General features: G+C 42.0%; 2 protein-coding genes across 3 annotated transcripts; both read right to left on the minus strand.

The window, feature by feature from the left end:
• Nucleotides 1-2,762: 2,762 nt before the first annotated feature.
• Nucleotides 2,763-4,211, minus strand: LOC110536422 (perforin-1). The gene is made up of 4 exons (XM_036936417.1): nt 4,120-4,211; nt 3,765-3,927; nt 3,250-3,369; nt 2,763-3,008 (listed from the first exon to the last, which is right to left on the minus strand). The coding sequence occupies exons 2-4, from the start codon at nt 3,915-3,917 to the stop codon at nt 2,865-2,867; spliced, it is 417 nt and encodes a 138-aa protein (XP_036792312.1). The 5' UTR covers nt 3,918-3,927; nt 4,120-4,211; the 3' UTR covers nt 2,763-2,864.
• Nucleotides 4,212-8,729: 4,518 nt separating this feature from the next.
• LOC118937408 (perforin-1-like) lies at nt 8,730-15,456 on the minus strand. Of its 2 annotated transcripts, none has more exons than XM_036936420.1 (3): nt 15,333-15,456; nt 11,900-12,100; nt 8,730-10,362 (listed from the first exon to the last, which is right to left on the minus strand). In XM_036936420.1, the coding sequence occupies exons 2-3, from the start codon at nt 12,056-12,058 to the stop codon at nt 10,102-10,104; spliced, it is 420 nt and encodes a 139-aa protein (XP_036792315.1). In that variant the 5' UTR covers nt 12,059-12,100; nt 15,333-15,456; the 3' UTR covers nt 8,730-10,101. The 2 variants fall into 2 exon arrangements, with proteins under 2 accessions (XP_036792315.1, XP_036792316.1); XM_036936421.1 differs by lacking the exon at nt 15,333-15,456 and adding an exon at nt 14,185-15,120.
• Between the last annotated feature and the right edge of the window lie 802 nt (nt 15,457-16,258).

A 16,258-nucleotide genomic window follows, 5' to 3' on the forward strand; every position in this document is an offset into this window, starting at 1 on the left:
CAACCCCCCATATAAATACTGTACCCCCCCATATAAATACTGTACCAACCCCCCATATAAATACAGTACCAACCCCCTGTATAAATACAGTACCAACCCCCCGTGTAAATACTGTACCAACCCCCCGTATAAATACTGTACCAACCCCCCATATAAATACTGTACCAACCCCCCATATAAATACTGTACCAACCCCCTGTATAAATACTGTACCAACCCCCTGTATAAATACTGTACCAACCCCCCATATAAATACTGTACCAACCCCCCGTATAAATACTGTACCAACCCCCCATATAAATACTGTACCAACCCCCCGTATAAATACTGTACCAACCCCCTGTATAAATACTGTACCAACCCCCCGTATAAATACTGTACCAACCCCCTGTATAAATACTGTACCAACCCCCCATATAAATACTGTACCAACCCCCCATATAAATACTGTACCAACCCCCCGTATAAATACTGTACCAACCCCCCGTATAAATACTGTACCAACCCCCAGTATAAATACTGTACCAACCCCCCGTATAAATACTGTACCAACCCCCTGTATAAATATTGTACCAACCCCCCGTACACATTCAACAAGAGGCAATGGAGACCCACAGCTGGTCCGTTCTCAGTAATGTCTCTAAACCAAACCTTATATATTTCTCAGTGATGTCTCTAAACCAAACCTTATATAGTTCTCAGTGATGTCTCTAAACTAAACCTTATATAGTTCTCAGTGATGTCTCTAAACTAAACCTTACATAGTTCTCAGTAATGTCTCTAAACTAAACTGTATAGGTTTCTCAGTAATGTCTCTAAACCAAACCTTATATAGTTTTCAGTAATGTCTCTAAACCAAACTGTATATAGTTTTCAGTAATGTCTCTAAACCAAACTGTATAGGTTTCTCAGTAATGTCTCTAAACCAAACTGTATAGGTTTCTCAGTAATGTCTCTAAACCAAACCTTATATAGTTCTCAGTAATGTTTCTAAACCAAACTGTATAGGTTTCTCAGTAATGTCTCTAAACCAAACTGTATAGGTTTCTCAGTAATGTCTCTAAACCAAACCTTATATAGTTCTCAGTAATGTCTCTAAACCAAACCTTATATAGTTCTCAGTGATGTCTCTAAACTAAACCTTATATAGTTCTCAGTAATGTCTCTAAACCAAACCTTATATAGTTCTCAGTGATGTCTCTAAACTAAACCTTATATAGTTCTCAGTAATGTCTCTAAACCAAACTGTATATAGTTTTCAGTAATGTCTCTAAACCAAACTGTATATAGTTTTCAGTAATGTCTCTAAACCAAACCTTATATAGTTCTCAGTGATGTCTCTAAACCAAACCTTATATAGTTCTCAGTAATGTCTCTAAACCAAACCTTATATAGTTCTCAGTGATGTCTCTAAACTAAACCTTATATAGTTCTCAGTGATGTCTCTAAACTAAACCTTATATAGTTCTCAGTAATGTCTCTAAACCAAACCTTATATAGTTTTCAGTAATGTCTCTAAACCAAACTGTATATAGTTTTCAGTAATGTCTCTTAACCAAACTGTATAGGTTTCTCAGTAATGTCTCTAAACCAAACCTTATATAGTTCTCAGTAATGTCTCTAAACCAAACCTTATATAGTTCTCAGTAATGTCTCTAAACCAAACTGTATAGGTTTCTCAGTAATGTCTCTAAACCAAACTGTATAGGGTTCTCAATGATGTCTCTAAACCCAACCTTATATAGTTCTCAGTAATGTCTCTAAACCCAACCTTATATAGTTCTCAGTGATGTCTCTAAACCAAACCTTATATAGTTCTCAGTAATGTCTCTAAACCAAACCTTATATAGTTCTCAGTGATGTCTCTAAACCAAACTGTATATAGTTTTCAGTAATGTCTCTAAACCAAACTGTATATAGTTTTCAGTAATGTCTCTAAACCAAACTGTATATAGTTTTCAGTAATGTCTTTAAACCAAACTGTATATCGTTTTCAGTAATGTCTCTAAACCAAACTGTATATAGTTTTCAGTAATGTCTCTAAACCAAACTGTATATAGTTTTCAGTAATGTCTCTAAACCAAACCTTATATAGTTCTCAGTGATGTCTCTAAACCAAACTGTATATAGTTTTCAGTAATGTCTCTAAACCAAACTGTATATCGTTTTCAGTAATGTCTCTTAACCAAACTGTATAGGTTTCTCAATGATGTCTCTAAACCAAACTGTATATAGTTCTCAGTAATGTCCCTAAACCAAACTGTATATAGTTCTCAGTAATGTCTCTAAACTGTATAGGGTTCTCAGTAATGTCTCTAAACTGTATAGGGTTCTCAGTAATGTCTCTAAACTGTATATAGTTCTCAGTAATGTCTCTAAACTGTATAGGGTTCTCAGTAATGTCTCTAAACTGTATATAGTTCTCAGTAATGTCTCTAAACTGTAAAGGGTTTTGTGATGTACCGTACTGTCAAAAGTTTTGTATTCATCTGATCCGCTGATTATGAATGAAGGCCAAACCTTAGAATAACAGAAAGTTATATTCAACTCAGGTTTAAGCACCATAATGGTCTACTGTAAAAGGTAAATGTCAAATGGTAAAAATATTTTAGATAAAATCTAAAATTAGTCGAAATATTGATTTATCACTTTTAATATTCTACGGACCAATCTAAGACATCTTCTGAGAACTCATAAAATAATACAGAAACATGATCAAACCAGACTGAGAACATCTTGCACGTTTTTAATTGATTGCACGTTTTTAATTGATGTTATAAGGAAGAGAATAAATGGGTGACAGGGTGAGAGAACCAATCAGACACGAGGTCACAAAGGTCATAGGTTACAATCTAATCATCATTCTATTGCTCCTGTTCCTTCTTGTAGCTGTAGGTGTAGTAGACGGTGCCTTTCTTCAGGTGGCAGGTCTCAGTGTGTGTTCCTGGGTAGACAGTTGTGGTACAGGTTCCCAGGCGGTTATCTGGCCCGGCGTCCTGATCCCACACCTAATAATAATTACATTATTATAAAAATAACAAAACAATAGTAATAATTAATAATAATCATAACTATCAAATTCGTAATAATCATAATCATCATCATCCTCCTCTTCCTCTTCCTCCTCCTCCATCTCTTTCTCTTCCTGTCCCTCTTCTTCATCATCATCACAATAATAATAATTGATGGGATTTACATAGTGCTTTTCCAGTGCTCAAAGCGCCCTGCATAGTAAAGGGGGAAACTCACCTCCAGCTTCAGAACAGACTTGTGGATGATGTCTAGGAAGTTGAATTCTCCGGGCCAGGTGGGGTTGGCCTGGTTCTTCAAAATGCTGGTCATGCCACCGAAGGCTGGGCCGCACCACACCTAAGGAAGATAATGTTGTCGTTTTTTAATTGTTATTGTGCTTCTAATACTAAATGATCTTTAATGGTAAGGGTAGGTAACAACACATCCTCCACAGTGGTCCTAAACACAGGGGCACCTCAGGAGTGTTCATTCCCTTCCTGTACTCCCTGTTGCCTGGCCGTGCAATCACTGTAGGCTACTTGATAGCCAAACAAATGACAGCTTACTGTCTACTGTGTACTGTTTGATTATTGCTGTGTCTCTGTCCTTCTGTGTTATGATGTCTGTCCTGTCTGTAACATCACTGTACTTCTGTTTTATCTCCCCACCTGTCAGTCCCTCATTTTATATCACAATGATTTATTAACTGACTGATCTGGTTAAATAAAGAATAAATAAATGAATCAATTCACCTTGACGTAAGGGTCTGGCTGGGAGAGGAAGTCTCCTTTCAGGTTGGAGGCACTAAGGCCCCACACCCTGACATGGCTGTCATCCAGGTCACAGTGTACAAGAGCCAGGGTGCATAGCACCAGCAGTCCCAGGGACAGAGAGAGAGAGGCCATGGTACACTGTCTGAAAGAGAGGAGATAGAAGAGGAGAGGGGAAGATATATTCTTATGTCCATAAGAACTTGAAAATAACACTACAGACATTCAAATGTAGGTTAAAGATCAGGACATATTTTCAGAATCAAGAGATCAATGAAGGAAGAGAGAGAGAGAGAGAGGTAGTAGAACAGCACCAGAACAACAGATCATGTCTTACCTGGATATTCTTGAGCTGGACGTCTGTCTTCTCTAGTCACCCAACTGCTGATGGTCCTTACTGTGCCATCTAGCTGTTTATAAAGATCTCAGCCCCCCCCCCTCCCCCCACCCAGGTTTGTATGATGACCCACAGATGGTACGTAGGACTACTTAGTGATGACATAACCAATGAGAACACACCTTATATTACCAAGAGACATATGGAAGCCTATAAGGTGTGACAACAAATTCTGATACTATCTGAAATGCTGATTGAACAAATTGTATTCCAGATAATGTCAAAAGGCCAGCCCAGTGAATAAACAGTTAGGTAAGGGAGAAGACATTGCTAAGGGTGGACATGGTAAATAGTACTGCATAGAATCTGTAATTCATCAGTAATACCATTGATCACTATCTATAGGAAGACAACAGGCGCCGCCTCACAGCCCACTGCTTCAGTCAGAGTGGTATTATAAGGACCACTCCTACAGTGACAATGTTTGAGTCCCAAATGGCACCTCATTCCCTATATAGAGCACTACTGGTCAAAAGTAGTTCACTATAAAGTGAATAGGGTGTAATGTGGGACAAAGCCTTTACACACTACAGTTATATCACTCACTCTGTGGCGCCACATACAAACACTGTCTCTGGCCTCAATAGAAGCTTTATCCCAGGGCTCTATCAACCGGATGAGTTATAAAACCTCTTGGTTTTATCTTCAATCACTTTGAATGCAGTGAGTCCACTTGTGGTTAATATTCCAAGATCTAATTACTTCTTTAATCAAAATACTTTGTGTATTAAAGAAGTACAGAAGACTACAGAGTTATTTATGGTATTATAATATGAGCCACTCCCAGAGTGACAATATCCACTGACTACAGAACATACCCCTGTCTCCTCTCTCTGTGGCGCTACACACAAACGTCTGTCTGTCTGTCTGTCTGTCTATCTGTCTGTCTGTCTGTCTGTCTGTCTGTCTGTCTGTCTGTCTGTCTGTCTGTCTGTCTGTCTGTCTGTCTGTCTGTCTGTCTGTCTGTCTGTCTGTCTGTCTGTCTGTCTGTCTGTCTGTCTATCTGTCTGTCTGTCTGTCTGTCTGTCTGTCTGTTCTACAGGATCTTAGATCTTGGGGGTTGAGGCTGTGGTGGGGGTTGAGACTGTGGTGGGGGTTGAGGCTGTGGTGGGGTTGAGGCTGTGGTGGGAGTTGAGGCTGTGGTGGGAGTTGAGGCTGTGGTGGGAGTTGAGGCTGTGGTGGGGGTTGAGGCTGTGGTTGGGGTTGAGCCTGTGGTGGGGGTTGAGGCTGTGGTGGGGGTTGAGGCTGTGGTGGGGGTTGAGGCTGTGGTGGGGTTGAGGCTGTGGTGGGAGTTGAGGCTGTGGTGGGGGTTGAGGCTGTGGTGGGGGTTGAGGCTGTGGTGGGGGTTGAGGCTGTGGTGGGGGTTGAGGCTGTGGTGGGGGTTGAGGCTGTGGTGGGGGTTGAGGCTGTGGTGGGGGTTGAGGCTGTGGTGGGGGTTGAGCCTGTGGTGGGGGTTGAGGCTGTGGTGGGGGTTGAGGCTGTGGTGGGGGTTGAGGAAGGGGTCAGTTTATCTGCTCCTTGTGGTTTTTTCCTAGCTTGATTTCATTTTTTTTACGAAGTTGATGATTAACGTGGCGATGATATTTGTCTGAGACGTTGTTTCCCAGACCCTTTAAACAGACATAAAGTGCTTTAACCTTATCTTTATCAAATGATCCTCAAAGGGACCACTAAACAGTTGATATGAATACTTTTTACACCTCTTAGGTGTGTTTACGTGTGGGTGAGTAAGTTGTATTTTTCCCGCTGGATCAGCATCTTCTAAATGAACCCATAATAGCTGAAGTCCTCCTTCCACCAGGGGTCAGATCGGTCATTCTTCACCTCTGTCCTCCCCGCAAAGCTGCACTAACACCTTAAAGGGATAGTTCACCAAAATCACAAAATGACTTAGAGAACCATAGATTATTTTATCATTTGGACTGGCCTTTAGCTGAGTTACAGCCACCGGTCGAAGGTTCAGGAGAATCAGGGAGCTAAGTCCTGCTTTTAAAAAAATCGCTGAAGTTGGAGACTGCTGCATCTGTACACAGCCCATCTGTAAATAGCCCATCCAACCTACCTCATCCCCATATTGTTTTTATATCATTTTTTTGCTCTTTTGCACACCAGTATTTCTACTTGCACATCATCTTCTGCACATCTATCACTCCAGTGTTAATATGCTAAATTGTAATTACTTCGCTAATACGGCCTATTTATTGCCTTACCTCCTTATGCTTCTACATTTGCACACACTGTGTATAGACTTTTTCTATTGTGTTTATTGACTGTACGTTTGTTTATGTGTAACTCTTTGTTGTTCTTGTCCCACTGCTTTGCTTTATCTTGGCCAGGTCGCAGTTGTAAATGAGAACTTGTTCTCAACTGGCCTACCTGGTTAAATTAAGGTGAATTATTATTTTTAAATTCATGGTGACCCCTAACCTCAGAGGGTCACCCAGAGACCACATAATATATTTCATGGTCAACAGCCATTTTTATCTTGACTGTTTCCTTGCCCTGTAAGCAGTCTATTGACAAGGTAAGCCAGCAATCAATGCATTTGGGGGAACTATCCCTTTAATAACAATAATAAAATAATGATAGATTTATATAAAGTTTTTTTTCCAGATGCTCAAAGGGCTATACATGGTAAGTGGTTTGGGATATTACCTTATCCACCACCCAGACATGTGGCGCCAGACAGATCAACCACACATCAGCTATCATGGTGGACAGGTGACTCAGGTGAGGAGGGATTTACCTCGACGTAGGCATCAGGGATCCCTAGCAGTCTGTTGTGCAGGTCAGTGGCACGGAGGTTTAAAACACCTTGGGGACCTTACGTTCCTCTGCTGTATAGATCTGGACCACAGCCAGAACACACACCACCAGCAGGCACCACAGAAGAGAGGAGGAGGACGTGTCTCTCAGTCAGATAGGGCTTGATCTGTGGAGGGAAAATAACTAGGAGAGAGAAGGGGGGGAAGAGAGGCAGAGAGAGAGTGCGAGAGAGAAACCGGGAGGGGTAGAAAGAGAGAAGAGATGCAGAGATAAAAAGAGGGAGGGGGAGAAAGAGAGAAGAGAGGCAGAGAGAGAGAGGGGAAGAAAGAGAGAAGAGAGGCAGAGAGAGAGAGAGAGGGGGGGGAGATGAAAGAAAGGAGAAAATATAAACCTGAAAACACTAACCATCTTCACAGAGAAGAGGAACAAATGAAAAGATAGAAAAAGTCAGAAGAAGAGAGGAAAGACTTGATATATCAGGACATGACGTGGAAACAACGTTGATTCAACCAGTTTTTTCCCAATGAGTTCTTTACATTATGTTCATTTTCAAATATAATACATTATAAAATAAACTCTCGGTAGGGTCATAATACCTGTGTTCTGTAGAGTCAGGAGACGAGCGTCTGTCTGTCTCGAAAACCAACCACTGATGGTTGTTCCTATGCCCTCTCACTGTTTGTAAACACCTCACCCGTGTATCCACAATACACCCTCAACATACACCCCCTCTCCCCCCACACAGAAATGCAATGACACTCCACAGGTGGCTTGTTCTCAGTAATGCCTCAACCAATGAGATAACAGTCTGCGTTGCCAAATAACAGCAACACCTACGAATAGTATAAACCTCTAATGGTGATGAACTGAAGACCAGGCTTTTGAATAAACTCCTAGATTCACAGCCTTCAAAGAGTGAGGAAAACGTTGCTAGCTGTCAAATCATTGCTTGCCTGTTTTTTATCAATTCCTCTCAAAGCTCATTGGAAGATGACAACCAAGGGTGGGACCTTGGATCCACTCATCTCCTTCGAAGCGATTTGAGATGGATTGAGGAAACAAGGAGGGAGGATGCAAGGATTTTGACAGCCAGTAATGTTTTCATACACAGCCAGTCCAATGTGTCCATAAAGGGGAGGTTACTAGTTCTTTACAAGGCCTTCATCCCAAATGGCACCCTTTTCCCTATATAGTGCACTACTTTTGACCAGGGCCCATAGAGTGGGTAGTGCCCTACATAGGGAATAGGGTGCCATTTGGAACACAAACAGGGACTAATAGCTGAGTGACGTATCATGTGTCATCATGACGTATTACCACGGCAACACTTTGTTCCACACCCGTGATTGTTCAAGCTGGCCTAAAATGTGTTTGGTACGCCTCGTTCCAACATGGTTTCATTTATTTAAAACATGTTTCCTCACAGCACAAGAAGAGTCTGGCATCTGTACATCTGGTCTGGTTCCTTAATTAAATACCTAAATTAGCTCTATACTGTTACTGCTTTCTAACTTTGTCATAACCCCAAATAAACATTCTTTGCAGAGGACATGCTATATATTTTCTTTGTTTTCAAACGTTTCAACTTCCCTAAAACAGAACCAATAGTGAATCAGGAAGACTCTGGTATTTGTGTCCTAACTGTAAAAACACACATATATAGCTTTTAAATCACTTCCTTTTATTTGTGTTACTCTAAGAATTGTGTTCCTTTTCTAACAGACCGTCATGTAAGTGAGCCTCATTTCAACACAACTAAAAAAAAATATGAGAGAGACTGAAAGCCCTGTGCAGTGAATCTAGTTTTTATTAATTGATGCCATGGTAGAGTGAGCACGGAAGTGACAGTTGGACAGAGCCAATCAGACACAGAGCTAGAAGGAGCATAACAGTACAATCATAGTGACAAGAGGTCAACTTCTTTACTGCATTTCACGAGATAAACAGACACAGAACCCATGTTTTATGATCACGTTTACTGGAAATAAGCAGTTGTATGTTGCTAAATCTGGTGCATGGACAGTCTTAAATCTGGTGCATGGACAGTCTTAAATCTGGTGCATGGACAGTCTTAAATCTGGTGCATGGACAGTCTTAAATCTGGTGCATGGACAGTCTTAAATCTGGTGCATGGACAGTCCTAAATCTGGTGCATGGACAGTCCTAAATCTGGTGCATGGACAGTCCTAAATCTGGTGCATGGACAGTCTTAAATCTGGTGAACTGTTTGTCATGCATGGTCCCTGATCCCCTGAGATCTGATTTATACCCAAATCAGTTAAATACACAAAGTGGGAGACTGAGAGAGAGACATCAGTGTAGACACTAATTACAATACACTAACTGTAAGGTGGAGGTGGAGTTTTGTACTGCTCAATGTTCTAGAATCTAGTCTGTTATGATGAGCCTAAGGATGAGGTCAGGGGGAGGACGGTTTTTCAGCTCAGTTTGAGGAGAATTAGAAATCCATGTAACAGATGAGGGATCCGAAATGGGACGTTGTTGTAAATATAGATGAGAGGAGAGAGACCATGGGACCAGACGTTGCTGTAGATAACAAGAGGCCTCTACTGGATATAGGACTATCAATAATAAAAGTTGTTTTAACTATGTGGAAGGGGTCTAATGAGCTCTAGGGTGTACTGTAGGCGTTTAGGGTGTAGGGGTAGTACTAGGAGTAGGAGTAGTACAGGGTTTACTGTAGAGGCTCTAGAATGTAGGAGTAGTATGGAGTCAACTGTAGAGGCTCTAGGGTGTAGGAGTAGTACTGGGTCTACTGTAGAGGCTCTAGGGTGTAGGAGTAGTACAGGGTTTACTAAAGAGGGTGTAAGAGTAGTACAGGGTCTACTGTAGAGGCTCTAAGGTGTAGGAGTAGTACAGGGTCTACTGTAGGGACTCTAGGGTGTAGGAGTAATACAGGGTATACTGTATGGGCTCTTGGGTATAGGAGTAGTACAGGGTCTACTGTAGGGGCTCTAGGGTGTAGGAGTAGTACAGGGTCTACTGTAGGGGCTCTTGGGTATAGGAGTAGTACAGGGTTTACTGTAGGGGCTCTAGGGTGTAGGAGTAGTACAGTGTCTACTGTAGGGGCTCTAGGGTGTAGGAGTAGTACAGGGTCTACTGTAGAGGCTCTAGGGTGTAGGAGTAGTACAGGGTCTACTGTAGAGGCTCTAGGGTGTAGGAGTAGTACAGGCTCCCTCCCTTCTTCAGGAAACATTGATGTTGCCAAGTTCCAATCTTGATGGAGCGCTCGCAGGTCCCCAGCAGGTCGTCGAAGAGCACGTCACTGTCGTACACCTCCAGCCTCATGGGGTTGTTCTCAATGGCGTTGAAGAAGTTGAAGTCCTCCTTCCACCAGGGGTCATGGTTGTTGTTCTTTACCTCTGTCTTCCCGCCGTAGCCGGAGCCCATAAACACCTAAATCATAATGATACTTGTGATGATAATGACAATAATGATGATGATGATGATGAGAATAATGATACTGATAATAATGATAATAATAATATTTAACACCATAGTACCCTACAAACTCGTCATTAAGCTGGAGACCCTGGGTCTCGACCCCGCCCTGTGCAACTGGGTCCTGGACTTTCTGACAGGCCGCCCCAAGGTGGTGAGGGTAGGAAACAACATCTCCACCCTGCTGATCCTCAACACTGGGGCCCCACAAGGGTGCGTTCTGAGCCCTCTCCTGTACTCCCTGTTCCCCCACGACTGCGTGGCCATACACGCCTCCAACTCAATCATCAAGTTTGCAGACGACACTACAGTGGTAGGCTTGATTTACCAACAATGATGAGACGGCCTACAGGGAGGAGGTGAGGGCCCTCGGAGTGTGGTGTCAGGAAAATAACCTCACACTCAACGTCAACAAAACCAAGGAGATGATCGTGGACTTCAGGAAACAGCAGCGGGAGCACCCCCCTATCCACATCGACAGGACAGTAGCGGAGAAGGTGGAAAGTTTTAAGTTCCTCGGCGTACACATCACGGACAAACTGAAATGTTTCACCCACACAGACAGCGTGGTGAAGAAGCCGCAACAGTGCCTCTTCAACCTCAGGAGGCTGAAGAAATTCGGCTTGTCACCGAAAACACACAAACTTTTACAGATGCACAATCAAGAGCATCCTGGCGGGCTGTATCACCGCCTGGTACGGCAACTGCTCCGCCCACAACCGTAAGACTCTCCAGAGGGTAGTGAGGTCTGCACAACGCATCACCGGGAGACCTGCCCTCCAGGACAGCTACACCACCCGATGTCACAGGAAGGCCAAAAATATCATCAAGGACAACCACACGAGCCACTGCCTGTTCACCCCGCTTTCATCCAGAATGCGAGGTCAGTACAGGTGCATCAAAGCTGGGACCGAGAGACTGAAGAACAGCTTCTATCTCAAGGCCATCAGACTGTTAAACAGCCACCACTAACATTGAGTGGCTGCTGCCAACATACTGACTCAACTCCAGCCACTTTAATAATTGGATGTAATAAATATATCACTAGCCACTTTAAACAATGCCACTTTATATAATGTTTACATACCCTACATTACTCATATGTATAAACTGTACTCTATACCATCTACTGCATCTTGCCTATGCCGCACGACCATCGCTCATCCATATATTTATATGTACATATTCTTATTAATTCCCTTACACTTGTGTTTGTATAAGGCAGTTGTGAAATTGTTTGATTACTTGTTAGTTATTACTGCACGGTCGGAACTAGAAGCACAAGCATTTCGCTACACTCGCATTAAAATCTGCTAACCATGTGTATGTGACAAATAACATTTGAATTGATTTGATGTATCATCATTCTTATCATTATAATCATCACTATTACAATTATTTTCATTATCGTCATTATCATCATTAGATTAGATGTATTTGCACCACATCAGCTATCATGGTGGACAGGTGACTCAGGTGAGGAGAGATTTACCTTGACGTAGGCATCAGGGGTCTGGAACAAGCCGCTGTTCAGGTCGCTGGCTCTGAGGTTGAACACCTTGAGGACTTTAGGTTCCTCTGCTGCATAGATCTGGACCACAGTCAGAACACACACCACCAGCAGGCACCACAGGAGAGAGGAGGAGGACATGTCTATCAGTCTGATAGGGCTTGATCTGTGGAGGGAAGACAACTAGGAGAGGGGGGGGGCAGAGAGAAAGAGAGAAGAGAAGCAGAGTGAGAGAGATGGAGAGGGAGGGAGGAAGAAAGAGAGAGAGAGAGAGAGACAGGGAGAGAGAGAGAGAGAGAGAGAGAGAGAGATACAACAGGATTGGACCCTTTTTTTCCAATTTTGCCTAAAATGACATACCCAAATCTAACTGCCTGTAGCTCTGGACCTGAAGCAAGGATATGCATATTCTTGATACCATTTGAAAGGAAACATTTTAAAGTTTGTGGAAGTGTGAAATGAATTTAGGAGAAAACAACACACTAGATCTGGTAAAGATAATACATCGAAAAAAACTTGCATTTTCAAACTGTAGAACCCAGTTCCTACATTTGAATGTAAGAATTGATTTTATCAAACAAAACCATGCTACATTTTATCTCTGGGACCCTCAGGATGACAAATCAGAGCCAGATTACTGAATGTAAGTACAGTGCCTTGCGAAAGTATTCGGCCCCCTTGAACTTTGCGACCTTTTGCCACATTTCAGGCTTCAAACATAAAGATGTAAAACTGTATTTTTTTGTGAAGAATCAACAACAAGTGGGACACAATCATGAAGTGGAACGACATTTATTGGATATTTCAAACTTTTTTAACAAAACAAAAACTGAAAAATTGGGCGTGCAAAATTATTCAGCCCCCTTAAGTTAATACTTTGTAGCACCACCTTTTGCTGCGATTACAGCTGTAAGTCGCTTGAGGTATGTCTCTATCAGTTTTGCACATCGAGAGACTGACATTTTTTCCCATTCCTCCTTGCAAAACAGCTCGAGCTCAGTGAGGTTGGATGGAGAGCATTTGTGAACAGCAGTTTTCAGTTCTTTCCACAGATTCTCGATTGGATTCAGGTCTGGACTTTGACTTGGCCATTCTAATTTTGAACCATTCCATTGTAGATTTTGCTTTATGTTTTGGATCATTGTCTTGTTGGAAGACAAATCTCCGTCCCAGTCTCAGGTCTTTTGCAGACTCCATCAGGTTTTCTTCCAGAATGGTCTTGTATTTGGCTCCATCCATCTTCCCATCAATTTTAACCATCTTCCCTGTCCCTGCTGAAGAAAAGCAGGCCCAAACCATGATGCTGCCACCACCATGTTTGACAGTGGGGATGGTGTGTTCAGCTGTGTTGCTTTTACGCCAAACATAACGTTTTGCATTGTTGCCAAAAAGTTCAATTTTTGTTTCATCTGACCAGAGCACCTTCTTCCACATGTTTGGTGTGTCTCCCAGGTGGATTGTGGCAAACTTTAAACTACACTTTTTATGGATATCTTTAAGAAATGGCTTTCTTCTTGCCACTCTTCCATAAAGGCCAGATTTGTGCAATATACGACTGATTGTTGTCCTATGGACAGAGTCTCCCACCTCAGCTGTAGATCTCTGCAGTTCATCCAGAGTGATCATGGGCCTCTTGGCTGCATCTCTGATCAGTCTTCTCCTTGTATGAGCTGAAAGTTTAGAGGGACGGCCAGGTCTTGGTAGATTTGCAGTGGTCTGATACTCCTTCCATTTCAATATTATCGCTTGCACAGTGCTCCTTGGGATGTTTAAAGCTTGGGAAATCTTTTTGTATCCAAATCCGGCTTTAAACTTCTTCACAACAGTATCTCGGACCTGCCTGGTGTGTTCCTTGTTCTTCATGATGCTCTCTGCGCTTTTAACGGACCTCTGAGACTATCACAGTGCAGGTGCATTTATACGGAGACTTGATTACACACAGGTGGATTGTATTTATCATCATTAGTCATTTAGGTCAACATTGGATCATTCAGAGATCCTCACTGAACTTCTGGAGAGAGTTTGCTGCACTGAAAGTAAAGGGGCTGAATAATTTTGCACGCCCAATTTTTCAGTTTTTGATTTGTTAAATAAGTTTGAAATATCCAATAAATGTCGTTCCACTTCATGATTGTGTCCCACTTGTTGTTGATTCTTCACAAAAAAAATACAGTTTTATATGTTTATGTTTGAAGCCTGAAATGTGGCAAAAGGTTGCAAAGTTCAAGGGGGCCGAATAATTTCGCAAGGCACTGTACATTATTTACCTTCAGAGATTAATGTATCAAACCCAAGATACCAAGATACTTCTGAGAAAAACAAACCCAGTATAGATGAAGAAAACTACAGAGAGAGGGAGAAGCCAAGATACTTCTGAGAAAAACAAACCCAGTATAGACGAAGAAAACTACAGAGAGAGGGAGAAGCCAAGATACTTCTGAGAAAAACAAACCCAGTATAGACGAAGAAAACTACAGAGAGAGGGAGAAGCCAAGATACTTCTGAGAAAAACAAACCCAGTACAGACGAAGAAAACTACAGAGAGAGGGAGAAGCCAAGATACTTCTGAGAAAAACAAACCCAGTACAGACGAAGAAAACTACAGAGAGAGGGAGAAGCCAAGATACTTCTGAGAAAAACAAACCCAGTAGAGACGAAGAAAACTACAGAGAGAGGGAGAAGCCAAGATACTTCTGAGAAAAACAAACCAAATAGAGACGAAGAAAACTACAGAGAGAAAGAGAAGCCAAGATACTTCTGAGAAAAACAAACCAAATAGAGACGAAGAAAACTACAGAGAGAGGGAGAAGCCAAGATACTTCTGAGAAAAACAAACCCAGTATAGATGAAGAAAACTACAGAGAGAGGGAGAAGCCAAGATACTTCTGAGAAAAACAAACCCAGTACAGACGAAGAAAACTACAGAGAGAAAGAGAAGCCAAGATACTTCTGAGAAAAACAAACCAAATAGAGACGAAGAAAACTACAGAGAGAGGGAGAAGCCAAGATACTTCTGAGAAAAACAAACCCAGTATAGATGAAGAAAACTACAGAGAGAGGGAGAAGCCAAGATACTTCTGAGAAAAACAAACCCAGTACAGACGAAGAAAACTACAGAGAGAAAGAGAAGCCAAGATACTTCTGAGAAAAACAAACCAAATAGAGACGAAGAAAACTACAGAGAGAGGGAGAAGCCAAGATACTTCTGAGAAAAACAAACCCAGTATAGATGAAGAAAACTACAGAGAGAGGGGGAAGCCAAGATACTTCTGAGAAAAACAAACCCAGTACAGACGAAGAAAACTACAGAGAGAAAGAGAAGCCAAGATACTTCTGAGAAAAACAAACCAAATAGAGACAAAGAAATGACTACAGAGAGAGTGAGAGATAGAAAGATGTATTGGCTGTCTTTTACCTCAGCCTTGTAGCGTCTGAATGTTGTGCATTCTACCCAGTAAATATAACATACTGTACAGTCCCTTCAGCCCCCTCCACTCTAAAGGTGATAGCAACATACATATGGTCAGTTCTCAAGCATCGCCTCAGCCAATGAGTCTCCACGGTGCTGGCTATGAGACGGCAACGCCCTATACTACGTGGCAAACAGGGATTTGAACTGAAATCTTTGTCGTGTCCCAAATGGAAGCTGGGATGAAGCCTGGGTTAACAGAGATGGTCGCATTACATAATGAAAGGTAGGTTAGGGTACGACTGTGAGAAAAGGCTTTCCTCCAACAGGTGGGTGACAACAGGGGCCAACGTTGTTGTCATGGTTAACAGAGGTAGAAATGGTTTCATTACATAATGAAAGGTAGGTTACGGTATGCCTGAGAGAAAAGGCTTTCCTCCAACAGCTGGGTTAATTTGACCAAAAACTATAAACCTGTAGCTAATATCGACCAAGTCTTCACAACCTAATTACACTATCTAACTGAGATATCTTTAGCTATCGAGCTAGCTTGTCTGCTGGAGGAAATGCTTTTCCTTAGGGTGCTTTATAGTCATTCAGTTTTTGTTATTCTTCAGGTTTTTTTTATCCTCTTATGTTTGTGGTGTAGTAAATATTTCAGATTTTATTGTCATTGTTGTTGTTTTTTCCTGTGAATCACAATGCGTTGCATTCCGTGTCTGTAAAGTGGTGTATAAATAAAGCTTGATTTGATTTGAATGCACAGAGACACCGTGATGAGATAGATCCTGTGGCCCATTGTCGTGCCATTCATCCGCCGCCATCACCTCATGTTTCATGAGAATGATAATGCACGGACCCATGTCCTGCATAAGACCAGCCCTTAGCCGTTGTATATTGGCCATATACCACACCCCTTTGTGCCTTATTGC

Source organism: Oncorhynchus mykiss, chromosome 11, assembly GCF_013265735.2.
Source record: "Oncorhynchus mykiss isolate Arlee chromosome 11, USDA_OmykA_1.1, whole genome shotgun sequence".
In the NCBI taxonomy this organism is placed as follows: Eukaryota; Metazoa; Chordata; class Actinopteri; order Salmoniformes; family Salmonidae; genus Oncorhynchus; species Oncorhynchus mykiss.

Excerpts from the sequence above, each read along its gene's own strand:
- LOC110536422 (XM_036936417.1), bottom strand. The coding sequence starts at position 3,917 with ATGGCCTCTCTCTCTCTGTCCCTGGGACTGCTGGTGCTATGCACCCTG. Across the intron at positions 3,370-3,764 it reads AGCCAGACCCTTACGTCAAG|GTGTGGTGCGGCCCAGCCTT; the intron begins GTGAATTGATTC and ends TATCTTCCTTAG. Across the intron at positions 3,009-3,249 it reads AGTCTGTTCTGAAGCTGGAG|GTGTGGGATCAGGACGCCGG; the intron begins GTGAGTTTCCCC and ends AATTATTATTAG.
- LOC118937408 (XM_036936420.1), bottom strand. The coding sequence starts at position 12,058 with ATGTCCTCCTCCTCTCTCCTGTGGTGCCTGCTGGTGGTGTGTGTTCTG. Across the intron at positions 10,363-11,899 it reads CCCCTGATGCCTACGTCAAG|GTGTTTATGGGCTCCGGCTA; the intron begins GTAAATCTCTCC and ends ATTATGATTTAG.